General features: G+C 37.0%; 4 protein-coding genes across 8 annotated transcripts; 2 read left to right on the top strand and 2 right to left on the bottom strand.

The window, feature by feature from the left end:
* Window positions 1,567-3,345, top strand: LOC109703662 (translation initiation factor IF-2). The gene has a single exon (XM_020224368.1). It carries the CDS (start codon window positions 2,009-2,011, stop codon window positions 3,110-3,112), a length of 1,104 nt encoding a protein of 367 aa, XP_020079957.1. The 5' UTR covers window positions 1,567-2,008; the 3' UTR covers window positions 3,113-3,345.
* On the bottom strand, window positions 3,772-8,329 carry LOC109703661 (nicotinate-nucleotide pyrophosphorylase [carboxylating], chloroplastic). 2 transcript variants are annotated; one of them, XM_020224367.1, is made up of 11 exons: window positions 8,213-8,329; window positions 8,013-8,076; window positions 7,779-7,930; window positions 7,071-7,204; window positions 6,923-6,986; window positions 6,744-6,826; window positions 5,624-5,707; window positions 5,369-5,521; window positions 5,052-5,228; window positions 4,654-4,721; window positions 3,772-4,291 (listed from the first exon to the last, which is right to left on the bottom strand). In XM_020224367.1, exons 3-11 carry the CDS (start codon window positions 7,906-7,908, stop codon window positions 4,195-4,197), a joined length of 990 nt encoding a protein of 329 aa, XP_020079956.1. In that variant the 5' UTR covers window positions 7,909-7,930; window positions 8,013-8,076; window positions 8,213-8,329; the 3' UTR covers window positions 3,772-4,194. The 2 variants fall into 2 exon arrangements, with proteins under 2 accessions (XP_020079956.1, XP_020079955.1); XM_020224366.1 differs by having other exon boundaries at window positions 8,013-8,319.
* LOC109703663 (nudix hydrolase 23, chloroplastic-like) lies at window positions 10,607-14,357 on the top strand. 4 transcript variants are annotated; one of them, XR_002213997.1, is made up of 8 exons: window positions 10,608-11,002; window positions 11,727-11,858; window positions 12,331-12,407; window positions 12,967-13,102; window positions 13,201-13,341; window positions 13,591-13,649; window positions 13,865-14,021; window positions 14,144-14,357. XR_002213997.1 is itself a non-coding variant. In XM_020224371.1 (7 exons), the coding sequence occupies exons 1-7, from the start codon at window positions 10,748-10,750 to the stop codon at window positions 13,883-13,885; spliced, it is 816 nt and encodes a 271-aa protein (XP_020079960.1). In that variant the 5' UTR covers window positions 10,607-10,747; the 3' UTR covers window positions 13,886-14,357. The 4 variants fall into 4 exon arrangements, 3 of the variants coding, with proteins under 3 accessions (XP_020079960.1, XP_020079959.1, XP_020079961.1); XM_020224371.1 differs by having other exon boundaries at window positions 10,607-11,002; window positions 13,870-14,357; XM_020224370.1 differs by having other exon boundaries at window positions 13,865-14,357.
* On the bottom strand, window positions 14,621-20,795 carry LOC109703659 (UTP--glucose-1-phosphate uridylyltransferase-like). The gene is made up of 21 exons (XM_020224365.1): window positions 20,591-20,795; window positions 20,415-20,462; window positions 20,143-20,234; window positions 19,759-19,849; window positions 18,576-18,636; window positions 18,419-18,496; window positions 18,263-18,313; window positions 18,084-18,157; window positions 17,729-17,801; window positions 17,517-17,574; window positions 17,383-17,429; window positions 17,244-17,309; window positions 16,995-17,027; window positions 16,850-16,902; window positions 16,702-16,777; window positions 16,540-16,596; window positions 16,365-16,448; window positions 16,185-16,283; window positions 15,998-16,102; window positions 15,135-15,206; window positions 14,621-14,971 (listed from the first exon to the last, which is right to left on the bottom strand). Exons 1-21 carry the CDS (start codon window positions 20,659-20,661, stop codon window positions 14,954-14,956), a joined length of 1,407 nt encoding a protein of 468 aa, XP_020079954.1. The 5' UTR covers window positions 20,662-20,795; the 3' UTR covers window positions 14,621-14,953.

Here is a 27,824-nt window from a genome sequence, read left to right as displayed (position 1 = left end):
TAAAGATGACCAGAATTTAATTTCCCATCAAACATGGCACTGCCACTCTTTAGCAGCAACTAGGCCTATTTAAATGTAGGCTTAACCATCCAGCCCAATCTACACAACTATCAAATAAAATTAAGCCAAGATTCTAGTTGCTGTAACCCTGAAGTGATTGATTTGATAGTGATTTCTCCTGCAGTTTTTGCAGTTTTTAATAGTCCGATTTCCTACCGAACGTTCCTAGCACAAATGGTAAAAAAATTAATGATTGGTATCCAAAGTTTTTGATTCAAAACTTAACTGCTTCATATTTCCAGCTAAATTTATTGTCTTTTAAAAAATAAACGAAACGAATAGCATGTTACTTTTCTTTCAAAAAAAAATAATAATAAGTTCTTTTGGAATCATCTATGAATTGCTAAAAAATGACAGAAAATGAAGGAACTAGGAAGCTTCAGACTCACCCCTCAAGTTCCTCAAGGAGTTGGAATAAGAGAGTGTGTTGGGTGTTTGATAAATCATGGGCATTTACATGTTATGGTTTGTTTGGCCACATTATAGAGCATAGTGTTGCTCGGCGAAACTTCGTTGGAGTGTTGTGTTTAGGAGAAGTGCTATGTTGAGATCTCCTCCATAGCATTTTTTTTTTCTTCCTGAAACGAAAAGAAAGTAATTCTAAATTAAAATTTTAAATTTTGAGGTTCAGAATTTCATTTTACCTTTTACACGAGCACTCAAACATCCTGTAGACACTTTTTGCCTTTGTACTCACAGGAACTCATGTGACTGGGCCTGAACTTGGCTCTAGATCTAAATGTCTGGTTTAGGTCAAACCACCTAGTCCATGGTGTACCCAACTTGCTTCTTGGCCCTTTAGCAATTAAGCCACTATTATTGCCAAAAAAGTATAAAAAAAAAATAATGAATTCAGATAGAAATAAAAAAATAACTAGATTTGGAATTTGAAATTTTGAATAGCACTATCATCCAAAATAAATTATTTATAGACAACAATTTGCACTCTAAAAAAATAAATTAAAAATTAAAAGACTAAAATTAATATTAACTAAAGCTTGGGGACAAGTTAGGGCAACGTACCTGCAACTTTGAAGGGAGGTAGCACCTGGCTGGCCCTTGTATTTACTTACATATTTATTTACGCCAAAAGCAACTTGACAATACAAACAGATTTTTTTTTTTTTTTTTTTGGTGGATTGAGACGGGTGCACCATTTGAGACAGATCAGAATGAGAGTGAATTTTTGATAAATATTTAGTAAATAGAGTCCGATAAAATAAAAATAAAAATTATCTCATCTTCCATCCTATTTCTTAACGAATCAGAACAAATTTGAAAAAATTTAATAAAAATTTAATAATTTCTAAATTTTTGACCTCTGGTTATGGATCTATTTGGGACAGATCCGAGAGGGAGTCCAACCGATCCGGATCCATCTGCATCCGTAACTCAACCTTCCTCGAGAAATCGAGACCGCACGCTCCTTCGACAATCCCATCAATCCATTTTCCCCCAACGAATCTCAGCCGTCCGTTCCCTCCTATAAATATACCACAACCCCCATCCCTGCCCTTTCCTCAGATCTCAAAACCCGTCTCCTTCTCTCTCTAATCCAATCTCTCACGGAAGAGAAATTTTGGTGTTGTTTTCGAAAACCTAAAGGAAAGAAAAAAAAAAAAAAATTAAATAGACGCAACGAAGACGAATCAAAAGAGGTTCTCGCGTGTTCACCTCTTCGTCCTCCTCTCGATCCTTGATCTCGGGAACCCTAGGGTTAGGGTTAGGGTTACGGCCGGTGTTCGCCGCGGGTCCGATCTAGGGTTTCGGTGTTTCCGTCAGCGGCCCATCCGTAGATCGCTTGTCAAATTCCGCGATCTGAGAGATCTTCCTCGTTTCCCTTATTTTTGCTAGGGTTAGGATTTCGCCGATCTTCTGATAACCTCTTGTTCTCGCAGTTGAATCGTGCTAGGGTTTCGTGGGAGGAGGTGGGAGGAGGGGGTCGGCGATGAACGACCCGTCGCAGATGATGAATCGGAGCTTCGGGATGTGGCCGCCGCCGCTTCCGCCGCCGGACGATCCGATGGGGTTCCAAAACCCTAGGCCGGTCTTCGCTTCCGGCGCCGGCGGCGGCGCCGGCGCCGCCAAGCCAGGGCGCGCCAACTGGAAGGCCAAGAAGGCCGCCGCCGCCGCCGACAAGCGGCGCAAGGCTGCCGCCGCCGCTGCCGCCGCGGGAGGCGGCGGCGCCGTCGTCGAAGGCATCGGCGGCGGCGCCGTGGGGGGCGGCGGAGGAGGAGGAGGAGGGTACAAGCCGCCGACGCTGAACGAGCTCCAGTTCCAGAACCGGATGAAGACGCGGCGATTCTACCCGAGGAAGTACGCGCGGTTCGCGCCGTTCGCGCCGCGGAACACGACGTCGTTCATCATCAGGGCGAAGAAGTCCGGGGGGATCGCGGAGCTCGTGTCGCCGTGCCCGGTGACCCCGGCGATCCTCCCCACGCCCAAGTTCTCGCCCTCGCGCGAGGGCGTGGTCGACATGGCCAAGGAGGAGTGGGGCGTCGACGGCTACGGCTCCATGAAGGGCCTCATCCGCCTCCGCAGCTCCCCCGGCCGCGGCGCCGACGACGACGACGCCGCCGCCGAGGACGGCTCCAGCGAGAGCGACGTCGAGGAGCACCTCGAGGTCGAGCGCCGCCTCGACCACGACCTCAGCCGCTTCGAAATGGTCTACCCCGGGGGCGCGGGCGCCGGCGCCGGCGCCGGAGGGGTTGAGGCCTACCTTCTAGAGAGCAGGGTCGATGACCAGGATAGCCACATTGCGCAATTGGAGGAGGAGAATTTGACCCTCAAGGAGAGGCTCTTCTTGATGGAGAGGGAGATGGGGGATCTGCAGAGGCGGCTCCGGCTCATCGAGAAGCATTTGAACGTCAAGAACACCGGCAGCACCGACGGCATCGTCGGCGGCGACAATAATGAGAATGAGGAGAGCAATAGGAACGAGGTGGTGATCGAGGAGACGCCGGAGAACGACGGGGGAGGGGACGTGCTCTCGGAGAAGAGCGGTGGCGACTGCGACGACGGCGGCGGCAGTGGCACGCCGACGAGGGAGTAGATAGATAGATAGATAGATGGAGGGGATTAAAACGAGTCTGTTTGTAAATATTTCTTTTGGTATTTTAGGATCTATAAAGAAAAGGCCCGAGTATGAACAATGTGCCCTAATTTCTGTAATTTGAACTCAAGAAATTTATGATATTCCTGCAGTTAAGTTCATGGTGTAATTTGAACTCGATTGAACCGCTGGACCATCGATTACCAAATAGAGATGCCTTTCTTTTTTTCTTCGTTTTTTTTTGTTTGTGCTCCATGATTCTCGTAATAAATATTGAAATGCACATATGTTGTTTCTGGTTTTGGTTGCTAAGTTTCTTTAATTATGTGGAAATGTATGTATTACGGGCTAGCAAATCTCGTTTTGGTAGAACAGTTCTTGACACCCAAACTTCACTATTTAGCGAAAATAGTGCGGAGTAATGATGGTGAGTGCTCCGTTATCTCTCTGTTTCCGAGTGCCCGTGGATCAGTGCAGAGGATGTACCAACAAAGTTGCAGTTTAAAAATCCAGAAAAGTATGTAGGAAATGATTGATGTGGAGCATATATATCTATGCAACCTTTAAGAAATCAATCACATGATAATAGCAATCACAAGAATTCTCACATGATAATACTATAATAGCAATCACATAAAAGAATGCTTTTGTCACACGACTGATCAAATGATAACTTCTTTCAACAGTCAAAGAGGCGTTACTCAAAGAATTATATAAGGAATAGGTACCGCATGCTTGCTGTGTAAGATTCTTTGCATAAGCATGGGTACAAGAACATACATGAATGTAACATGTGTGGGCAGAAAGATAAGCTATATCTCTGCTCAAATTCTGGGAAATATGGAAATAATTATGGTGGTCCCTCTGCACAAAGCTCTTAAGATTACAATCTTCAGTTATCAAACATTCTGAAAAAAAAAAAAGAGAAACAAAAACAAGTAATAATCTTGTCGAGCCTCTATTAAACCTGTTCTTTATCGCATAACATTCCTGAGAGTTATTTTCCTCATTTATTTACCGCTAGAAAATCTTCTGTTTTATTCAGCTTCCCACAATTAGGAGTTAAAAACGGCACCTGATGTTCAGGCACGGTTTGTACGCCTTCCAACTTGAAGTGCAAGCTCAGTATCTATTTTTAATGAGATGTCAAGTGCTTTGACGGAATGTGTTAATGCTCCACTGGAATATAGCAGGAATAAAGTTAGAAGAATGGTACTCACTACTAAAAACTGCAGTAAATTTTGTGTTAATTGAATAATAAGAGAGAGCCTAATTGCTTTGCAAGTTCATAATCACTATAAGCATACAGTAAAACTTCATGTGAAGTAAAAAATAAAAAAAAAGTTTACAATAGAGGGTGTAGTCAAGGACAATGGCTCACACAAAAGTCAAAAGAATATCTGGATCAGGGAAAAATTTACAATGTTAACCTTTGAGGCATAGCTCGAATAGAAAATTCCTGCTACCATATTCTGAGGATGATAGATTTAAGAGTCTTATGATTGATTTCTATCGTATAAGAAAAAGGAGGATATTGGTACCTGGATATATAGGTTACTCCACTTTCTCCAATCTTCTTCACTGTTTCAATTGTAACATTTCCAGATGCCTGTCATAGTGTCATCATAAGGTTATTATTTTTGGCAACTTAACGAAGAGTGGTATAGAGATCAATTTACTCTATCCGCTACAAATTTGTGACCATGCTCATCTTACTTATTACCACTATGGTAAATTCTTGTGCTCTTAAGCCTATCAATCAACTATGACCCAGAGGAATTGTTCATGCACTCTGATTCCACCAAATCTCTGGTCAGGAGGTTCATAACTGACCATTCAGTAGCCACTAGCTACCCATCAATTCACAAGAACAAGCATGACCAAGCTTACAAGCTTAAGACGAAGTCTTATCAGAATAATAAAAGAAAGTAAGAGCTACCTCAGTCTCAAATCTCCCATTTATCAACCGAACTGCATCTTTAAGCATCGAAACATCTACATCCCCATTTGGAAGAGGGACAACCATATTGTCCAGCATTATTCGGGTCAAAGCAGTCTTATTTTCGGTTGCATATTGCAAAACCTCTTTCACTTCTTCTACTGTCCTTGTTTCAACCTGATCGTCCAACATAATCGGAGTACAGATAATTGTCAGCACGCAGACATGCCAAATGGTGAAGATATACCAAAACTAAAAATTATTAGCAGTACATGCTAACATATTAAGGGTACAACTTTACATCTACCAACCAATACCTCAACAGGAATAGTTAACTTGTTTTGCTCCAAGAATTGGTCTACAGACTTCAGTGCATTTGTAACACCCCCAGCAACAGATATATGATTGTCCTTTATCATTACCATATCAAATAAACCAAGCCTGTGATTCTTTCCACCACCGATCAGTACCTACTTACGGTACGTGCTTAAAACAGTTAGTAGAAGAAGCACAAAAGGAAGCAAGAAAAATAATAAAGATGTCACAGCACAAGAAAGAGAAATGAGAACAACCGCCCACTTATCCACCAAGCGTAAGCCTGGAGCAGTTTTCCTTGTCTCCAAGATGCATGCAGGATGTGCAGCATCAGACATAGCCTGAAAAAAAAATGAAGAGCTCATTATCCAGCATGATGCATAGAAGCAACAAAACAAAAAGATGGATAAATAATTGCCCTCGAACATAAAATAAAATTTATTATGTCTCAGTTGCAGCTGTAACAAGATAACATTCTGTCTCAGGAAATGGAGTCATTAACAACTTTTTGGAGTATAATGGAGAAAGAGGATGACAATATTGATGAATGGACACAAAAGCTAGCAAAGGTCCAAGCATTAGGAATGTCAAATGTGTTGGTGGAGATATGTACTGGACAAATAATAGAACAATAAATGAGCAGTTAATGATTTGTCTAGCCTTGTTTGTCTTTTTGTTTTTGTTTTTGCTTTTTGTTCACAATAAATCAAAAAATAGAGAAATTAAAAGGCTACTCCTTTCTGCCTTCGAGAGGAAAAGAAGACATGAATAGTACCAAACAAGCAACGAGATTTTTTTTACCTTTTTTTTTTTTTGTCTGTGTGTGTTATCAGAAGCAACATGCACTAAAGATATTATTTTGCTTGCACTGGTTTGACAAAAAACTAGGAGTCTTATGTACTATTACTAATTACCAACATTGTGAGTACGGATATTCCACCATTGAGTTCCATCTAAAATTATGTCATCTATCAGCTGAAAGAGCATTTGTGTTAACATGGATAATATATTGAAGAGAATACAAAACACCTGGTTCAGAAAATAGAAGATTAAATGAACGAAGACCTAACACAGAGATAATTTCTTGATCAACGGCCGAAATTTCCAATTTACTGTTCTAGCAAATAAAAAGTTTGAGACTTCTTAAGAAGTAGGGCCACGGAAGGCACAAATAAGTTTAACCTATTTGGTTACAATAAAGATGAAAGACGAATACCTACCATGTAAGACCTGCTTTAATGAACAGCCCTATACCAAATTATCATCTCATTTCATTTGAGTATAATAGGGAAATAGCAAATCCAACACATAACAAGGAATTTGTGCAGTTGCATGATCTGTGCAAACAGCAAAGTACTCAAATCAAGGCATAATCACCTTTGTTAACGTTGCTATTCCACTCATTCTCTGCATAAAATTGAGTACAACCCTTTCAGCAACAATAATGTTCCGCGCACATCCTACACAAGTGAAACAAATAAAAGAAAGAAACATTAAATAACATATTATAAAATTTAATTAAAAATTAAACTGACTTATCTCTAAAACTTCTTTACCGTACACTTTCCCAAATTGCAATCCTTTATGAACGTAATTTCCATCCTTTGCAGACCATTCAACCTAGCAAACACTTTCCTAATTATTATGAGTATAAAAAGTACATCAAATTAGAGTAAAATAAGAAACCACAGAGATGAGTGTTACCTTTAGTGATGGATCAACCTCATTAAAAATCATCTCTGCAAGGGAAATTCCTGCGATGACCCCATCCTCCTTTGCAATGAAAGTGGCTTCAGCTTTTACATCAATTGGTATTGTAGCGAGACAAGTTACATCTCCTGCCTCCACAAAGAAAAATATAGTATATATATCTATATAGTCAGAAACCATTCTTTAAGCTTCTATATTCACGAATAGAATATTTATTGAATAAGCATCAATTTGCAGATTATACAAGTTACAGAAACTTCTTATAGCATCAAAATATTCAACATATGTATGATTGCACTTAGTGTTTTTTGCAAAGGATAAACTGTAGTACTTAAAAATTCTGAAAAAGAAAGGTGAAAATCTTACATGGACTATAGCACAATTTGAAATAGGTACCCTAACTTTCAAAGTTTTGCTTTGATTCTACTACGCAACCTCACAGTGTTCTCAACATTCTTTTATCAAGCAACGTATCTAGCAACAACGAGAACATTCCATTAAAAATGTTATAAATACTGTAATGAAGTATAATCAAAACCTTCAAAAATTTCGAAGTTCAAGCACCGATTCCAATTTATTTTCTACCTGAAAATTCCCAAACTTCCATATGGCCGTCACAATTTGTAACATTACTCGTCATAAACAGAGAAGAAACTGCAAAACCAAGAGAACTGCTTAAAATAGAGAGAGAACGAATCGCACCTCGATCACCGGCGTCTTCGGAGAGAGCTAGAGCGACAACGGCCCTGAGGTCGTATGTCGGGTGCAATGGCGGGTTCACCACCTCCGACACTGCCGCGGCGCTAGGGTTTCGAGGCCCCGACGCGGCCATGGAGACGATCCGACGACTAAATCTACATCAGAAGCGACGAAATCAGGGCAACTGGGAAGTGAACGGGGTAAATTCGGGGTGCGGAGTAGGAATTCTACACGCACCTGAGAATCGGAAGAGACGAAGCGCGGGTAGAAGGTGATGGGACGAGGGAGGAGATTAGGGTTTCTGCGGAGAAGTGGTGGGGGAGGAGGGAGGAGGAGGAGGAAGAGGAGGAGGAGATCGAGATTAGGGGCATCGAGGAGCGAAGGTGTAAAAATGGTGATGGAGAGAGGGGAGAAGAGAGAGGTAAAACGGAGAGTACATGTTCGATGTGTTTGCTTCGGTGTGTTTACTTTTGCTCGGAGTGGGAAAAAATTATCATCCTTTTACCTAAAATTTAGAATTTTAAAAATTACTTTTAAATATTAGTATTCAAAATAATATCAAATAAATAATTAAATAAAAATAAAATAATATGTTGCAGCAAATAGGAGACTCCTTAACAATTTCTCATTGGAAAACTCTCAGCTAAAGTTCTATTCTCATACACCCCGTTTAGAATGGGTACAAGAGGGGCAATAAGAGGGTTATCCTCTCTCTTATATCCAAACCTGGTACAAGGCCCTGTGGTGGAACAAGGGGTGGAACATTTGGATAGAGAGAGAGAGAGAGAGAGAGATTTTTAATTTTAATTTTAATTTCTAAAATTTATAATTTAGTTTTTTAAAATTTAAATTTATAATTTTAAATTATAAATTTGATATTTGCAATTTTTAAATTTTAAATTTAATTTTTTAGATTTAAAATTTAAAATTTTATATTTTATATCTTTCAAATTTAAATTTGATCTTAAATTTAAAATTTGATATTTAAAATTTAAATTTTGAAAATTATAAGTTTTAATTTTAATTTCAAATTTTAAAAGTTAAAAGTTAAAATTTTTAATTTAAAATTATTAGTTTAAAATGTTAAATTCAATTATAGAGGTAAAATTATTATTTTCTATCTATAACTATCAACTATTCCACATTATACTCAGATTTTCATCCAAACATAATTTTTCTAGTTCCAGCTTATACTCACATTTTCATCCAAACAAAAAAATAACTTTATTCCTATGAAAATTCATTCTTGTACATGTCCCCGGTATAACTAGTTCTTACTTATTCTTGAACCAAACGAAGCCATAAACATTCGTCGTCTATTTTTATTATTTATTTGGTTCATCTTAACCTTATTTTTTATACAAAGAAAATAAACTTGCTAAAATAGCATAATTAGCTTTTATTCACCTAAAGCAAAAGTCAATTACAAATAAAAAAATAATAAATAAATATTAATTCATCTTTTATACTTTTTAAACAAATAAGCCTACAGAAGAATTTAAGGAATGCCCTTGACTTTTTAGGTCTTTAGTAATTTTCTTTTTTACATAGTTTAGCATAATTTTATTTTGCCATTTTATACTTAAAATGTTATATTCAAGAGTTGTTTAACTAATATAGTTATAAATATATATACCTTATATTTTATGCTGTTAAAACTATAATAATTACAACTATATACATTTTATTTAATTTTACGCAATAGAAAGAGCTTCATCTACAAATATTGTTTGTAAATAACTAAAAATATTTTTTATTTAAGAGATGATTAGATAGGTAAACTCATTTTCTATTTAAAATTTACTTTCCTCGACTATGGTAGTTGAAACAATAGCTAATTTAGATTAGTCTACAACTGTTGTGTTGAAATTGCTTTTATAGTTTTAGCTGCAGTAGTTGAATTTAACACATGAATTCAGAAATTATCTTTGTAAATACATGCAGATTCAAATTTAGCGTTTAGTTTAATGAATTCAAATCCAACTATTATAGTTAAACCGTACAAGGAGGCCTAACTACAGCTGTAAAAACTATGTTCAAATTCAATTTTTAGTTTTAAGTATAATTTTTTTTTCTACATTGAAAATAATCTCACTTCCACATAATATATGAAGTAATAAAATTTCAAAATACACTTCTCAATTACATGCAAATAGAACAAAATATCTATATTTATAGTATTTTTTAATACATCCAACTAAACAAAAATATATATATGATTGTAACTAATGTATTTTCAATTATATGCATTTTTACCTGCACTATTTTTCTAATTACATCCAATCAAATTACCCTGAAAAATCAAACATTGCATTAGATCTACTTTAATTTTATTTTACTGTATGTTACGTTGTGAAAAATACATAATATATAAGAAGGGAAAACTTCAAAAATCTCCTTGTGGTTTCACTTTTTCTCACTTTAGTACCATGTGGTTTAAAGGGTATTAAATTAGTACCACGTAGTTTCGCACTTTCTCACTTTAGTATCCTGTGGTTTAAAGTGTATCAAGTTAATACCATGTGGTTTAACACTTTCTCACTTTAGTACCTTATAATTTAATATTTAATTCGGAGAAAAATAAAAACACAGGGTACTAACTTGATACAAAAAATAAAACCACAGAGTATTAACTTGATACAAAAATAAAACCATAGATTACTAATTTGATACACTTGAAACCACACAGTACTAAAATGAGAAAGTGCGAAACTATAGGAATTACTAACTTGATACACTTTAAATCATAGGGTATTAAAATAAAAAAGTACAAAACCACGTGGGATTTTTGAAGTTTTCCCTATAAAAAAAAAAAAAATCTCATTTGTCTCTCACCACTCTCTCTCTCTCTCTCTCTCTCTCTTCCGAATCCTCCCGCTTCTCCCCAGCTACTATAAAAGGCATCTCTCACCTTCTCCGGCCACTAACCTACCGGGAAAACCCTAACCCTAGCTCTAAACCTAGGCTTAACCATGCTCCGATCTCTCCACCTCCCTCTCCTCCGCTTCGCCCTCTCTCCCTTCCATCGATGCAACCCTAGCCGCATCCCTTCCTCTCGCGCGATCGCCTCCCTCTCCAAATCCCCCGCGATCGCCCCTTCGAACGCCTTTTTTCTCGCCTCCTCCTCGCGTTCGCGCTCACGCAGCGTCTCCGGAGCGTTTCGCACGTGTTCGGGAGGTTCGGAGACGAATCCTGATGGGAATATCGCCGCCGCGCCATCGCCTTCGGTGAGTTCTCTCTTCTTAATATCTGCGTTGAGATACGGCTTCGGAAAGATGGGAGGTGGGTAATTCTATTGAATTATTGATGTCGTTGATTGCGGTGGGTAAAACTATGTTAGTTAGGGAGATCTATTTCTGTTTAATTTGTTTTGTAACTTTGTAGAATTTGATCTGTTAGCTTTGTGAGTGCAAATTTTGAAGATCGTTGTTTATGATGAAGGAAACATGGGAAATGGGATTTGTTTCCCCATTGTTTATTGAATTATAGGTGATCTTTATGCTGTTGCATTGAGTGGAGTTTTGACTTCTTGTGGAATTGGTTTGCCTTTTCGACATATGGCCTGTTAGTATCAACAAAACTGAGGAAGCTAGTATATGAAATTGTTAAAAGTGGTGATTGGCGATTGTAAACGGACAAATGTCATTCATATTTTACTTGATTCTGGACTATAGCAACTTGTACAGTTGTTATACTGTTTGTCTAGTTAGGTCTTTTATTATTGTTTGGTTATGGTTGATATCTATATAATGTAAGAACCTAGGCGAATATGTGCGGTAATTGTTAGAAATGAAGTGAAGCACAAAAAAATGGCTTGGTTTCAAAAGAGGTTAGTGGAGGATTTTGTTGATCCTGGAGTATCGGTCGGTTTCGATCTTCAAGAGCTCTTGGTGAGTTGTTTTTTTGATTTAGTTATTGACCATGTTTTTTATTAGTATAAAATTGTTGCAGGTAGGTAATCCCAATATTCGTTTCTGTCAAGCTTGTGGAAGTCCAACTAAGCAAGTTATACCAGACGGAGAAGAGAAGGTGAGATCAGTTTGTACGGGCTGCGGGAGAATCCATTATGAAAACCCCAAAATGGTACGACTTAGAAAGGTCCAGATAGTTGGAAATCTGCTTCTTGTTTATAGAACTAAAAGATCTTTGTGTACAATAGGTAATTTACATCCCCTACTTATTTTGTGACCATGAAATTGATATTTTGCTAATCATAAGCTTTGGATGGTTATTTTATAAGTTATTGTTTTGGTCTTAAAATAACATTCCCTACTCTGCTTTCATTGCCATCAGTATATTGTTTCCACTTATTATATTCTAATTGTAATCCAGGATGAGATGGCAATATCTTTTGGGAAATGTTTAAGACAATTATAAAAATATTTAAATGGTGTATACCAAAATCAGATATACCTTCTTTTCAAAATCAGATTCCTTCTTTCTGTGTGTGTGTGTGTGTGTGAGTGTGTGTGTGTGTGTGTGTGTGTGGTGTTGTGAACATGTTTATTACAATAAATCATTATTTGTTTGTTTACTCTATAGAGCAATTTTTCAGGTGGTTGGTTGCCTTGTGGAGCACGATAACAAGGTTTTGCTATGCAGGAGGAAAATTGAACCATCTTATGGGCTCTGGTGATTATCTTCCATTTTCTTTATAAGTTAAATATTGATGTCAAACATTTTTTTCCCCCAGATGGGGGAGGACCCCAATAAAAGAACTGGTTGAATATAGTTCTCTGTTTTTGCATGAATACAGATTTCTGGTCAATAGTTTTGATTAGTGGCCAACAATTCGAGACGAATTAAACAATTAACATTTTGACACACCTTAAAATTTAGTTATCTAGACAGCCCCGGATGATGTTAAATCTAATATAAAGATGACTTGATTCTTGTTTAGACCAGTATAGCGGGATTACTCAGGGTAAGAAAAGTTATTCCCATTAAATTTATCTTTGAACACAACTTTGCCTTAGGAAATAGCCATGTGTGTACATTCTTTAATTTCTTTTATAACACACTATCTTGAAGATAGATGCTTGCAAAAATCTGTTGATCTAGCATGTTGTTGGCTGTTTTTCTTTTTGGCATTTAAATTTCAGTATGTTTACTATGTATAAAGTGCCTGCTAATTAGATGAATTTAGATACAAACTGGACCTGTTTTTAATTTAGTCAAAATTTGCCTGCAGGACGCTCCCTGCTGGTTATGTGGAGGTTGGGGAGTCCGCTGCAGGAGGAGCAATCAGGGAAACCTTAGAAGAAGCTCGTGCTGAAGTAGAAATACTTTCACCTTTTGCTCAGTTAGACATTCCTCGGATCGGCCAAGTGAGAAAAACAAAGTTTCATTAGGAAGTGAATATGGTTGGTTGGAGTAAGTTTAAAGGAGGCTTTTGTTGTTTTCTCCTATCTGATTTGCAGTACAGAGTTATATCATTTTCCGAGCGAGATTAAAGACGCCCGACTTTTCGCCAGGCCCGGAGTCACTAGAATGTGCACTTTTTGCCATAGATGATATACCATTTCATTCTCTAGCATTTTCATCAGTCATTGTTACCTTGAAGATGGTACAACTCTCTCTCTCTCTCTCTCTCTCTCTCTCTCTCTCTCCCCGCATCCTCTAAATCTGCAAAGCTTTTCAACATCTGTAATGGCAAAGGATAGCTTTCTTCTGTTGATTGGTCTTTGTTCCTCTGATTGATCTTTGTTTGACTAAAAAACAGTTTTAAAAAAAATGTTTACTTGGCGCTTGGTAGAAATTCGTTTCTCAACTTGTCATAGTAGTATTAAAAGATTTTTTGTGTTGTATGGTGCAGTACATTGAAGATATTAAGGCTGGAAAGCTCAAATTCCACTACTGCACTATAAACAAGAGGTAAGAATGGTTCTCACTGAACCTAAAATTGTAGTTATTTTCGGTGTGGTTCTCCTTTCTTGTGAAATCGAGCAACTTTTTATAGGAAGAACAACAAGCTACCTCTCTTCGCGGACCCTAAAATGAACAACAAAAATTATATTATGTAGTGTGTGTGGGTATCTTTGCTTGCATCCCTAAATGAGTTCCCAAAATCTCTTGCTGATCTTTGGCAGGCCAGGCGCGAGTCCATCTGACCTCCGCACTTTTGATATAGACTACCATCTGCATTCATAAGCCTGGTGCATTTTGTTACGTGCTGAAACATACTGCTACGTGCCAGATGAACACGTGCCAGATGAACACATGGACACTGCATCTCACAAGATTCAGGTCAGTGGTTTGTAGCTTCCATTATAGAAGCCCTCTTTGTTGTGTTATGTTAACCAGATGCTAATACCTAAATGTTTGATTGACGTGTTTGTGAACTCAAAGCTGATGTTCTCTTGTACCAGGTTAAGACGCCCTCAACTATAGGCCATCTCTAAATGGGGCCCTCTTTTTCTTTTTTTTGGGATCGGCACGCCATTTGACGTTTTGTTGTGATTTGAGTTATTTTTGTTTGTTAAGCTTTAGATAATTGAATAGCTCTGTTAGCTATTAGCCATTAATTGTTCAAGTTTTAGAAAAATAATAAAAGCCATTAAATTTAATGGAATCGTTGATGAATTTATTAAAATGTTCAATTTAATTGGCTAAAAATCATTCAAATCAGAAGAACAGAAAATCAAAAGTTGAAGGGGTGGCTAATTACAGCAAATTGAGTTACAAGGGTTATTTCATAATCTGCAAGAGTTGAGGGGGTCTTGATACATTTATATACCTTTTTTAAGTAAATCCCCACCTATAGTTTTATTTCTTCCTGATGCGGAGGAAGTACTTATCTTGCTAGTGTTTGTTATTCTAGTAAGATAAATATTATACAGTTACTCTTTTGGCTGCCCGCAAGCAAAAATAAAATCCAAAAAGGGAACAAATTAACCCAAGTACGAGTTTGTCGAAAGTGAAAATACATGAGTGGCCCATATTACACTATGAACATAAGAATCAAATAATGCACCACATGAAAACAGCATGTAAGGAACATTGAAATTTTGAAGCGGACATACAAGAATTAATTTGTAGGAGGTATGTGCATTTGCACAAAAACGCTAATTTCTGCATATTAACGAGAACTGCACCATTAAACTGCACAAAAGAGAACCTGATAGATTATGTGACATGGCATTCGAAAAAGTGGAGAAGGTCAAACATTCTCAAAGGTCCTAAGGGCCGTTGATTTCCTGAAATAAGCAAAACAGATCAATAAATATACCTTCTAGTTTGTTCATATTCGCTGAGCGACTAGGAAATATATATATATATATATATATATATATATATGTATATAATACTATGATATGTATGCATGTATAATTGAGTATTTAAATTTATAATATAGTTTACCTTGTCTTCAAGCACAGCTCCATCTGGAATCTCCAACTTGACTCCTGGTTTTGCTGTGATGCTTACCTTGCCCTTTTATTAGTAAACAATGAGCAGGAATTTAGTTGATGAACATGTATAAAAATTGATAATTGTTGCTATAAATAGCAAGGCCATATTGTTTTATGTAGATTACATCATCACTGTTGAAATATCTTCTTTTTTTTTTTTTGATACATTAGGTAGAACAGGAAGACAAAATTAGGGAAAACTAAATTAACTATAAGATGAAAAGGAGCAAATATGCAGAGCCTGTGAGAATGGATAGAAATCGTATGGTGAGTGAAGAGAGAGAGAGAAAAAAAGGTCCCAGCCAAATCTACCTTAAAAAAGTACAGCAAATAAGAAACTTATTTTCTCATGTTGGTTCCTACTATTATATTCTCTCGGTAATAGCTTCAAACGTTTAGTGATAATTGCTAATTAACAGAAGTCGATGTTTAAAAAACCAACAAAAGCACAACTAAAAATAACAGGACATAAAAGCAAAATAATGTAGTAGTTACTGGCTTAAAGAACTTTGAGAATAAAAGAAGGTGTCACTATAAAGCAGCAAAAAGTGGATGCAATTTGTTAACTTGAAGTTAAAACGAGATTCAAGGCCTAAAAATAGAAGGGGATTCTACTATTGCAGCAGCATGGAACTCCTCAGAATTGTTATGTAATGCACGTTTCGGGAAAAATAAATATATGGAAAAATATAAAATATCAGCATAAAATGGTTACTACAAATAGCAGCTAGGAATGCAATAACTTGTAAAATTACCATAAGTACTACGTAGTAACCAAATAGCAGCTAGGAATGCAATAACTTGTAAAATTACCTTAAGTACTACGTCAGCACCAAACCAAACATCGCCGTGGATCTTTAACCTATCAAGCTCAACTATACTGGGTATCGACTTAAAGCGATCGAGGAAATTGGCAACCTGCACTTACTGGGGAAAATGTTATACTTTGTCTAAAATAACTTGATTAACGCCATCCTCATTTATTGAGCTATCAACTTACCTTTTTGAACTCGGGGCCTAATTCGACTAAGGGATTTGAGGGGCTTATTCTAGCTTCGCTACGGATAACAAAGCCATCATCGACAGTATAAAGATCAGACTGCAGAGGAATAACTTTCTAAGTAAGCTTAAGTTCACGTGTAACTGTTCGTCATATTCTACGGAGGAGTTTGTGTAAAACCTGAACGAGCAGCAAATCTGATGTTGCCTTCACTGGGAGAAATCTGGACCTGGGCACGTTAATACCGATTGTATTGTCGAAGAACTGGTTTAAGAAAACGTGATTAGGGACTCTTAGTAAATTCTCATGATATAACGTAAAATGCTAAAAGGAGCAATTTCTGATTAGTAAGTACACGAATCCCCGCAGCAACCGCTGTTTCCAGCTGAAGTACTTGCACCCCATCCACTTCCTAGAAATCATCATTTCATCAGCTTCATTTTCATTTTCATTTTCATTTTTATGAGAAAGATGAGCTTATAATAGAAGCCTAATAACTGTCAAAATGTATAATTACCTTGGGGTTTGGGATAATCTCCATTTTAAGTGCATCAGCTTCGACGAGCCGCTTAATGGCCTTCAGGTTCACCCATCTGTTAAGTAATTTAATTAGATATAAACAAGTTTCTTAGTTCAATGCATCATAAAGATACTATTTCACTTACAGATTGTTGGTGTTGAAAATCTTGAACCTCTCAATCGACTTGAATTCATTCACCTGGACCGGAAATGAGAAGATAATTTTCACGCCTTTTTACTCTAAATGAGGATAATTGACCAGCATTACATATATCTCAAATCACAACTTACATTTTCGTCAGGTACTTGTGCGACCTCCAAAAGCTGCAAATATGTTGTATATGAAACTTTTAGAAAGGTTAATGAAGTTGGGCCACATTGAAACTCGAATAGAAAGTTAAGCTCAACTGCTAAGTTTACAGCATGAAATGTTGTTCGCAATTTTAATCCATTTAAGCCTAAGAATTAATCTGATGTATCAAGTGGTTGTGATTTTCAATCTTGTATAGCATGAAAAAAGAAGAATTCAAGCTCTTATACCTGAAGCCTTCCTTCAAATGAAATTAGTGTGCCACCTTTAACATCAGCCAAAGTTTTTGGAGTGACCTGAGAAACACTAGAAAATTCAAAAATGGGCTCAATTAATTTAAATTTCAAAGTGAATTAAATTGTTTCGTACCTCCATACAATACTCATTTTGGCTGTGGAGCAAATGGTTTAGTATCTCTGTATAAATTGGTCAAGGAAATGATATGTGCAGTGAATTATTTATGAAATCTATTTCAAATGGGTAAATGCATAATATAAGGATACTTATGTCAACTACGCCACCCAGGTTGTCTGAATTTGAGATGAACACATACTCCTTCCCCTAGTAAATTATTAAAGTAAAATTAAACAAATAAATAAAAACAAAGACAAATCTAAAATATATTTTTTAGTCGAAATTTAGAAGCAAAATTAGAGCTAACAGTCGAAACCATAGATTGTTTTACCAAAAGTTGCCTCTCAGTTTTCACACTAACCTGTGACAGAAACAGACCAAGCTTGCCCGTGTCCAATAAGGACCGGAACATATCACCATGCCCTGGAGGATACCTTCACAGTAACAATAAACATGCAAATTCATTAGGCAATGTTAACTATAAGAGGTGAGCAGAATATTGAAGATAATTTTTCATAAACATCATCATAATAGCAGTACATTTAAGATGAGAAAGATATAGGTGTGTAGTTGTATGTATTCTGTGGGAAAGCTCACCATAAACCAACGTATTGAAAGAAAATAGCATTTTCACTAGTGAACATGCAAAGATACTGCAAGATATAACTCTACTTGTAATTTGATAACCATAATGTTAGATCTTAAAAATAACTAACCAGCCATCCTTCCCAGTTTTCCCTTCGCATGGCAGAGGCAAGAAGTCCTCAACACCCAAACGAGGGTACTTGCTCTGCATAAGAATGATCAGGTTTAGCCATGTTCACATCTTTCTATTGAGTGATATAGTATGGCATGAAAAATGACTCAAAAAAAGAGGCTGTGTAGATGACCAAACCTGATTAAAAGTATGAATTTCAATGTTCGCCTTGGAATATTTCTCCAAAATCTTCACAAATAAATTTCCAATTACATTAGTTGGCAAGCCAGTTTTAACCATCATAATTCATGAATCCTTGTTTAATGGTGAGAAAGAGAGGGCAATGGAAGTCACCTTTTGGGTATCTTCATGAGTATTGAATGAATTCATCAAGATCAAAGGCACATTGCACCCATACTTGTTGTTTAGAGACTGTAATAAAGGGATTTATCCAGATTAGCTGCTACTGCAATAAGGTTGATGGAAAATTAGTATGAGAGCTCAAAATTACCTCTACTTGCATGACAATTAGGTCAAGAAATGTAAAACCATTACGGACTTCAATGACGGACCTGCAATGGGCATAACTCACATCAATTGAATGTCATAGATGAACAACATACTGAAGAAATTTATAGCTTCCGCAAAAAACCTTAATTATATCTATAACTGAGGCTGCAAATGGATGTGAGAAGAGGTCCATGAAACTGGTTAACTGCATAGTTTTGAATCGACTTCAGGCCAAGTCAATTGTGACGAATCTAACAGGTCAGCACTCTAAACCATCCTAATCAAGTGCTTTTTTTTTTTTTGTGGGGAAAGTGTCTGATCTCTCCTTTTATCCATTATAAACAAATTCTGCTAGTTGCCAAAATATTAAATTAACTGTGTGCACATAGTAAAAAGAAGACATTAGTTGATCATGTCTAAATACAAGCAACCACTTATAGCTAATTAGCAGGTGGTTTAAGCCCAACATGACCCAATATATGACGTATGTGGTGGACCTCACCAAATTCAAAAATTTTGAACGATAGGTTTGGGCCCATTATATTTGTCAAAACCATTTAACGCTTATTGATTCTCTAGTGGAGCTATTTTAAGTGTAAATTTCTAACAATCTCTAGCTTTCATATATGCACAAGCCAACTTTTTCTTAAACCTAATTTTCTACTTTCTAACCCTTGCATCAAGCATCTTGATTTTTCTTCGACAAATGGTTTTCAAACTTTATATATAAATCACTGCAAACCCTACTCATCTAAACTTATGTATCGACCTGCATCTCATTGACCTAGCTCTAAGAATCATGCTCTATTTAAGTACACCATACCGCCATGTCGTATAATGGTGGCTGCATTTTCACGAGCATGTCATGTTCACAAAAGTCACTTAACCAATCGCACCACACACTAAATCCACATAGACCATAATTTGGCATATCTATTGAAACTCATTCAATCAAAAAGTTTAACGACATAGGTTGAACTAATTAATCTATTTCATATGTGAACTCCTAACATCTTCTACCACTTGAATTACCTATCATATACCAAAGATGTAACTGAGGCAACTAACAATATGGTAGAATAGAACAAAATTGCCTGAGTTAACCACCGATCAGCTATTACAAAATTATAGTTAAACGAATTCCCGAAATAAGATAACTGCCTATTTAATCAGAGTCGACTTACTTGGGACCAGTACATCCCATTGTCGTGCCCAATCCTCCATTGAGCTTCAGTACAACAAGCTTGTCAAGAAGCTTCCTAGTTGTCTCGAGATCTGCAATTCGAACAACAAAGTTAGGATATAAATTTAAACAGAGTTTACTTGTTCTTTCCAACAAACTGTAAACATTAAGCAGCATTTGATAGTGAGGCTTATCTAATACTATTAGGTAAAATAAAGCTAGGGCGAAAGTATACAAAGGCATTTTTCATCATTTTCCGATGGTTACAAAGAAGAAGCAAATGGTATATTTTTTATTTATACTAACGCAATCTTTCTTCGCTCCCAAATGAAACTTGAATCCAACAAGCAATTAAATCCTAGGAAAATAAAAAGGAAAAAAAAACCTTCTGGAGGAGGCGCTAAACTCGCGTACGGTAGCAACACTTCCCCAGTTGGAGTCTCGATCTTACTCCAATCGATCTTATCCGCCCCTCCACTTGAATCCACGGCAATAACATCAAAAAAAGAGCAACATCTCGAGCATCAGTAAGCAAAAGAAAAGCGAAATTGAACTAAACCACAAAACGTGATCAAAGCGAGAAGCAATAAACTCGCTCAGATCGCCATTACTACACCGGAAAAACCCTAATATAGCTCTCAGTTTGATCCGATCTACCTCAAGTAGCGTATCACGAGGTCGATGAACCCGGATTTCTCGTTCTCACTGCGAAAAGTTCGAAAAATCGCATCAGGTCTACGAATTTCAACTCAAGTAGCCGAATTACGGAACATAAACCCTAATTAAGCACATCGATCGAATCGAATCGAAGGCCGTTTAATGGCGACGCTCACCTGATCTGATCGAGGCTAGCAACAGCAGAGCGGAGCTTCTCGAGCTTCTCCTCCGCGGCGATGGACGCCATTGGCGATCGAGACGAGCTCTCTCGAAGAAGAGGAGGGGGCGGAGAAGAAGAGGAGGAGAGAGGAGAGGGGTCGAGCGAGAGGAGGTTTCAAATGGGGGAGGTGGGACGAGCGTCAGAGGAGGCGGTGGTGATCGGGGGAGGGAATTGGCGCCATTTTATAGGGAACGGAGGGTTAACCCGTGCCCGTTAGAAGTAACGGAACGGTACGGCGAGGGTGCGACGTGGGCGCACGAATACTAAAGGACAGGTGTCAGTGAATGTGGACGGTTGCACGGGAGAGTGGATGCGCCCGTTGTTTTGACTTTTCCAGCGGTGCACCACCTGTGGGAGGAGTTCCATATTTTTTAGTATACGGAAGTTGCTCTTTTGTACTTTTGACGTCCCCTCTTGTGAAATTTTAAACTACAGCGTGGACCAGTTCTCAAACATCATCAGTGGACCAAATTAAAAAAATAAGATTCCCCCAAGTTACAGATATTTTTTTGGGGGGAAAACTTTAAATACCACCCCCCGTAATTTTATATTTTTTTACTTTAGTATTCTGTGATTTAAGGTGTATCAATTTAGTGTCCTATAATTTTATTTTTATCTTTTTATTATTGATTCCACTAATTTTTTTCATTAAATCAGTGACAAAGTTAAAACTAAAGGGTACTAAAGTAAATATTCGATAAATCTAGGTGGGATATTTTAAGTTTTTTATATATAATTTAATAAAATATTAACGGAAAAGCTGATGAAAAAATAAAAATGAAACCACATGACACTAACTTGATACACTTTAAACTACAGGACACTAAAGTGAGAGAGTGCGAAACCACATAGGTGGTATTTGAAGTTTACCCTTTTTTCAGTTTATACCCGGTGGTAAGAGTACCAAATAACTATTATAAACTTTTTGTTTGATATTGAAGATTGTTTAATATTACTGGACAGAACAGTTTGACGAAAATATATACAAATACATTTTTTTTTAGTTTATTACAAAATTTATATTTTAAGTAGTAAAAAATGGGGTTTTGATCCCATATGGATGGAAAAACATTTCAAAAATGTTGTTAGCTTGTTTTTACCGAACTTTTTTTCTTTTTTTCTTTTGAGAAAAAGGTAGCATGTTACCCGCTTCATTCATTAAAATGATGAACTCAGCTATAGGGGTGAGGCAACATGGTCTCGGGGTGAGGGCGAAACGAAAAAAAAAAAAAGGAAAAAAAAAAAGAAGTCTATTGGAGCAAATTAGGGAACTGAAAAAAATAGTCTATTGGAGCAAATTAGGGATTTCGATAGAGAAGAAGAACAATATGATCTCCTCTCGGAACAGTTATCAAAAAGGGCCGAACTTAAGGAAAAACTTAGTAGAATACTTAAAGATGAAGAATCTCTGTGGAGATCCAGGGCTAAGCAACACTGGTTACGAGAGGGTAACAGTAACACCAAATTCTTTCATGCCACAGCTAACGGTAGGAGAAGAGTAAATGGGATTGGCACGATTGAAGATGATGGTCTAGTTTTTCTTAATGATCAGGATAAAAGAAATTACTTCTATCGTAAATTCAAGCAGCTTTTTACTCCGGATGCGATGGCCCCGGCTTCCTTTGGTGACTGGAGCGCTCTTTTTGCTTCGAACCGTGTTACCGCCTCAAACCTTGTACATCTAACTAGACCCTTTAGTTTAGAGGAAATAAAAAATGCGGTATTTAGCCTAGGGAGAGATAAAGCGCCGGGTCCCGATGGTTTCCCATTGAGCTTCTACCAAACCTTTTGGGATTGTTTGAAGAAGGATATTTTGAATATTTTTCAGGAAATGTTTGACGGGAACCTCTCCACCGGACCTTTGGATTTCGCCTTCATTTGCTTACTTCCTAAGAAGGATGGGGCCAAGATGGGCGAGTGACTTCCGCCCTATCAGCCTTTTAAACGGGATATAAAAGATTATATCTAAGGTTTTGGCCACCCATCTCGAATCAGTTATGCACGATCTGATTGCCCCCACCCAATCGGCTTTTCTGAAGGGGAGGAACATCACTGATGCTTTTGCTTCTGCACGCGAGTTGCTAGGATGGAGTAGTAAGCAAGGTATAGAAGGAGTAGGTGTGAAGGTGGACTTCGAAAAGGCTTACGACAGAATTTACTGGCCTTTCCTGTTTAAAGTTCTTGAATGGTGGGGATTCGATGAAAGGTGGTGCGGATGGGTTAAGCTTTGCGTGTGTTTTGCAAAAGTAGTCGTTTTGGTTAATGGGGAGGCTACTAATTGGATAAAAACGAAGAGGGGAGTAAGACAGGGTGATCCGCTTTCTCCTTTTCTTTTTCTTTTGGTGGCAGAAAGCATCGCTCGGATGACAGAAGAGGCGATCTCAAAATATCTTCTCAAAGGCCTCGGCCCAACAGATACATCTCGGATTACCCTCATTCAATTTGCGGACGATACGTTTTTCTTTTGTGAGGCAAAAGATAAGTATATGGGTAATCTCAAATTCTTGTGGCAGCTCTTTGAATGGGCTTCAGGGATGAAAATCAACAGGGAAAAAACGGAACTGTACTATACCGAAAAAGTCGAAGGAAAAGCGACAAGACTAGCGAATATACTCGAATGTAAAACTGGCAACTTACCGACCAAGTATTTAGGCTTGCCCTTAGCTACACGCCCTCCTTCTAAGGAGGATTGGATTGGCGTTATCCAGAATATTCATCGTAAGATCGACGGATGGCAGGCGAAACTTCTTTCGAGAGGGGGCAGACTTATTTTGGTGAATGTTGTCCTAACAAATCTACCTTTATATTTTTTGTTAGTGTTCTTGGCACCTAAGTGGGTAATTAAGCGTATTGAAGCTCTTCGTAGAAACTTTTTCTGGAAGGGAAGTGATAATGCATCTGGCAAGGGATGTTTGGTTGCTTGGAAGACCGTTTGTAAGAGTAAGAAGGAGGGAGGGCTCGGCGTTTTAGATCTTGCCACGATGAACCGAGCCCTACTAACCAAATGGTGGTGGAAATCCCTCTCGGAGCCTCAATTACAATGGAATAAACCTATCCACGATATATATTACCGTAGAAGAAGACCTCTAAAGGAGGGCAGAACCTTTAGACCTAGCTCTTCTTGGTGGAAGGGAGTGCTTAGCCACACCGAATGTTTTAAGTGGGGAGCATACTATAATTTGGGCAACGGGCGCAATATCGAGTTTTGGTCTGATCGTTGGTGTGGGGAAAAGACGTTAGATTTGTCTTTTCCTGAGGTATTCTCCTTATCGCATCACAGAAATATAAAAATCAATGACTGCTTATTACAGGACGGTTGGGACTGGAGCAAGATTTGTAGAGGCGATTACTTGGGTGGACATAGTACGAGTCCTAGTTACTTAGCTTTGAAGGAAATGATCTCCATCTTCAAGCTTGTGCATAGGCCAGATAGCGTACATTGGCGTTGGTCATCAGACGGGAGGTTCACGGTAAAATCGGCCTATGCGATGATGAATGATGGGGGTATAAGGGACGCCCGACAAAGCATGATATGGAGAATGCGAGCCCCCCTTAAAGTGAAAGTATTTTGCTGGATTGTCCTTAAGAAGAGGCCTCTTACTGCAGATAACCTGTTGAAGAGAGGTTGGACTGGCAATACAGCATGTGTGTTGTGCGGCGTTGAGGATGAAACTGTCGATCACTTATTCACACGTTGTGTCTTTTCGCAATTTCTATTGGTGTCGACCGTGGATATTGCCCAGCCCAGTGAGTGGGGGGAGGACGTGACCTCAATTTGGGATGGGTTCATGTCGACAAGTGGAACACAGTCGGCGAGCTCCAGGTTAACCGGGTTGGTAGCCTGCTGGTGGGTAATTTGGAAAGTCAGAAACGCCATGATTTTTAGGAATTCCCAGCCGGACCCTATCCTTGCTGTTAACAAGATCAAACAGCTGACGTATCTTTGGGAGCATTTTTTCTCAACTAATCGGTAGCTTGTTGGTAATCGTTAATCGACAGTATTACCGAACTTTTTTTGAAAAGAAAATTGATATTACTAGTTTGTGTTGAAGTAATATCTACTATTATCCAATTGTGTTGCAACATATAAACTATATCTAATCATGCTTCGAATCTTTCCGCTCTGACAATAGCAAATATTGCTCGAGCAATATCAGTTCTTTTTGTAAAATCAGTAATTAATAGAGGGCTTTTTTTGAAAACAAGAATCATTAATCGGTTGAGCCATCTCCATCCAGACAACACAAACAAAAAAAAAAAAAAAAATCAGTATTCTTAATTCATGGATCAAGGTCCTTATAAAGGTCACACTGCATATTCAATGATAAAGTTGTTAGTTCCATGGATAAGAGAGTGCTTTTGTGCTTGATAGAGTTGGTTGGCAATTAAGCTAGAAAATTAATTTGTGCACGGTGACTCTTCATAAGGGTTCGTGGTACCTCTAATTCGAAGCGCGAATTGAAGCCATATTAGATCATAATGAGTACAGTGCAACTGGTTACGATGTAGGGCCACCGTAACATCTGAGAATTAGAGCGATAATCGCTCCTAATTTAGTGTTAATGATCAGCTCTATTAATGACGACACAGTTGATCAGATTTCGATCTCTCAGTAGAGAGCGATTCTGCACGAAGCAGACGTTGCCAGGAAAAGCATTTTTGGAGGCTCTATCTAAACAGGCAACTTCTTTTCTCGATTTTGATTCAATTTTGTGCTTGATTTGAATTAATCTTCATTAAATTAAAATCAGATTAACTGGTCATAAGACATATATCGCCCGATAATTCTAGTGAATGCTGTTATTTAATTAAAAACTGACAATTAATTTAAGAAAAAATCATACTTATATCACAAAGCGACAATTAATCAATTATTTTAAGTAAATTAAAGTAAGCGAGAACTGGGAATAAATAGGATATTTTTATTAAAAAATTTATTTTTTTTTTTCACATTTAGGATTAAATTATTCATTTGGAAGTACAACACCAAATTGCCATATATCTGATTTGGATTGAGTTTCCTCGGATGAGAATCGAAGACTAATAGTTTTCTTTTGATATTTGCTTTGTGTGTTGTTGTTGGTCTAGTTTTGTGCATTAATTNATGCGGTTTCCTAATCGACGATCGGCTCCGTTAGTCTTGATCTACACTATTAAAAGTATTTGGAAACTAAATTTCATAATTTTTCGGCGTTATTTACCTATCAAATTAGTAGTCTAAAAATGAACGACTGAAAATAAAAATTTTATAAAAAATGATGATAAAAGACTTGAATTTAAGATCAGCGATACTGATCTTACTCTAAATAGTTAAAAGAATTTTCTATAAAAAATTCATCATATTTGGATTGTTTTATACCATTAAATTTACAAACGCATCACATCTACCATTAAAATTATTAATTTTGAGATCTTTTGATCACTAGCCAAATAATGTTGAAAAATTATGAAATTTTGTTTCCAAATACTTTTAATAATGTACATCAAGTCTAACGGAGCCGATCGTTGATTTGGAAGCCGCATCATTGAAAATAATTTGATAACACAGAGGCCTCCATGCTACCGATAACATACCAGCCTAACTCTATATATATATATATAGGGGGGTGCGCACAATTTTCTCAATAAAGTTGCAATATTGGGATAGTATGGGGACTATCCATTAATTTTACATTTATCTTTTATAATAAATCAAATTGCCCACTACTGCTTATCTGGAAGCACCTAGATACACACTTTAATTAATATCATCATGCATGCTAGCTATTACAAGGCTAAAACGTTTCTATCACTACGTTGAAACATTTGATGCCAAAAATATGGCATTATCCATGCATGTCCATACGCATTAGATATATATGATCACCTTGATTTTCATTTATCTTTATATTACACCCACCAAAAAGTTTAACCTTTGGAATATTCTTAAAAGGCTAGATAAATAACACACAAATTGCAGATTCTTTTTAAATTTATCACAAATTGCAGATTCTTTTTAAATTTATCACAAATTACAGATTCTTTTATTTGAAAAGTTTTGGCAATTAGGACTTCATTTTAAATATGGAGGATCGTTTATTCATATTATCATATTAACTCCAAACACCACTTCAATGTTTGGTACTTTGGTGTGTATATATATATATATATATATATTATATATATATATATTATATAGAGTACTGTAGATGCTGTTTTAGTTCAACATAATTATCAATTGTTATCTATCAACATAATTATGATTAATTATAGCTAGTTGCCATCAAAGTGTCTATGTTTACTAATTTAAATTCTATTGTATTAATTAATTAGATGGCATTCCAAATTAATTAACACAACTGGATGTTTCTGTAACAAGTATGTTCCTCATCATTTAAATAGAATAAGATAGTTTTAATTTAACTAATCATCCACAAATTGTTGCAATTGAATTAGAATTAAAGATAACTAAATATTTTTTGATAGCAGCACAACAAGTCACAACTTAACTTATGAGGGGCCGTTTTAGGGCTGAATTAATAAAATTTCTCCTGCACTTATCATGTGTTATAAAACAACGATTATTTCGCATAATTTAACATGATAATAAAGTAATAGAGCTCCTATTTTCTCATGTTTATTACTCGTATGCTTGTTATAAAAGAGTTTTATTTTAATATATTATCTTGATATTAGCTACTTAATTACATCGGTCGTATGATTAAACAATAAACTAATCCCATAATAAAAAACAGGACACAGTACTAATTAATTAAGCACCTAATTAATTTATAGAGGACAAAAATGCTGTACGTGAAATTCAAAGCAAAGGCACGTACGTGCCTCCATATAGAACCGTCCCAAGATAGGCTTAATTTTGACTTGCAAATACTTAGTTGCTAACTAGTGGAGATGCACACCAGGAGGAATGTCAACGGGTCGGGTTTGGATCAGGTTTTTAAAAATCTGAATCCGAATCCGAAAATCAAATTAAAATCCGTACCCGGATCCGGATTCGGTGGATTTTAAAAATCCATACCCATATCCGTATCCGACCAAAAATCCAAAACCCCTACCCAGATCCGAACCCAGCGAATATTAAAAATTCATACCGTTGAATGAAAATCTAAAGAATAAAAATTATTAAATATTTTATATATTATATAAATAAATAAAAATAAATTATGTATATATATAATTTATTTGGATTC

The sequence above is a fragment of the Ananas comosus genome, linkage group 25 (assembly GCF_001540865.1).
Source record: "Ananas comosus cultivar F153 linkage group 25, ASM154086v1, whole genome shotgun sequence".
NCBI classification, from domain to species: Eukaryota; Viridiplantae; Streptophyta; class Magnoliopsida; order Poales; family Bromeliaceae; genus Ananas; species Ananas comosus.
Note: the sequence above shows the minus strand (reverse complement) of the source record. Positions and strands in the feature narration are given on the sequence as shown.

Coding starts and splice junctions, on each gene's coding strand:
- LOC109703662 (XM_020224368.1), top strand. CDS start 2,009: ATGAACGACCCGTCGCAGATGATGAATCGGAGCTTCGGGATGTGGCCG.
- LOC109703661 (XM_020224366.1), bottom strand. CDS start 8,146: ATGCCCCTAATCTCGATCTCCTCCTCCTCTTCCTCCTCCTCCTCCCTC. Junction 5,708..6,743: donor GAATAGCAACGTTAACAAAG/GTGATTATGCCT, acceptor TTTTTTTTTCAG/GCTATGTCTGATGCTGCACA. Junction 4,722..5,051: donor ATGGGAGATTTGAGACTGAG/GTAGCTCTTACT, acceptor ACACTATGACAG/GCATCTGGAAATGTTACAAT.
- LOC109703659 (XM_020224365.1), bottom strand. CDS start 20,661: ATGGCGTCCATCGCCGCGGAGGAGAAGCTCGAGAAGCTCCGCTCTGCT. Junction 20,235..20,414: donor CTCGTGATACGCTACTTGAG/GTAGATCGGATC, acceptor CGTGGATTCAAG/TGGAGGGGCGGATAAGATCG. Junction 16,597..16,701: donor AGATTATCCCAAACCCCAAG/GTAATTATACAT, acceptor GATGATTTCTAG/GAAGTGGATGGGGTGCAAGT.
- LOC109703663 (XM_020224370.1), top strand. CDS start 10,748: ATGCTCCGATCTCTCCACCTCCCTCTCCTCCGCTTCGCCCTCTCTCCC. Junction 11,859..12,330: donor ATTATGAAAACCCCAAAATG/GTACGACTTAGA, acceptor GCAATTTTTCAG/GTGGTTGGTTGCCTTGTGGA. Junction 13,650..13,864: donor TACTGCACTATAAACAAGAG/GTAAGAATGGTT, acceptor GATCTTTGGCAG/GCCAGGCGCGAGTCCATCTG.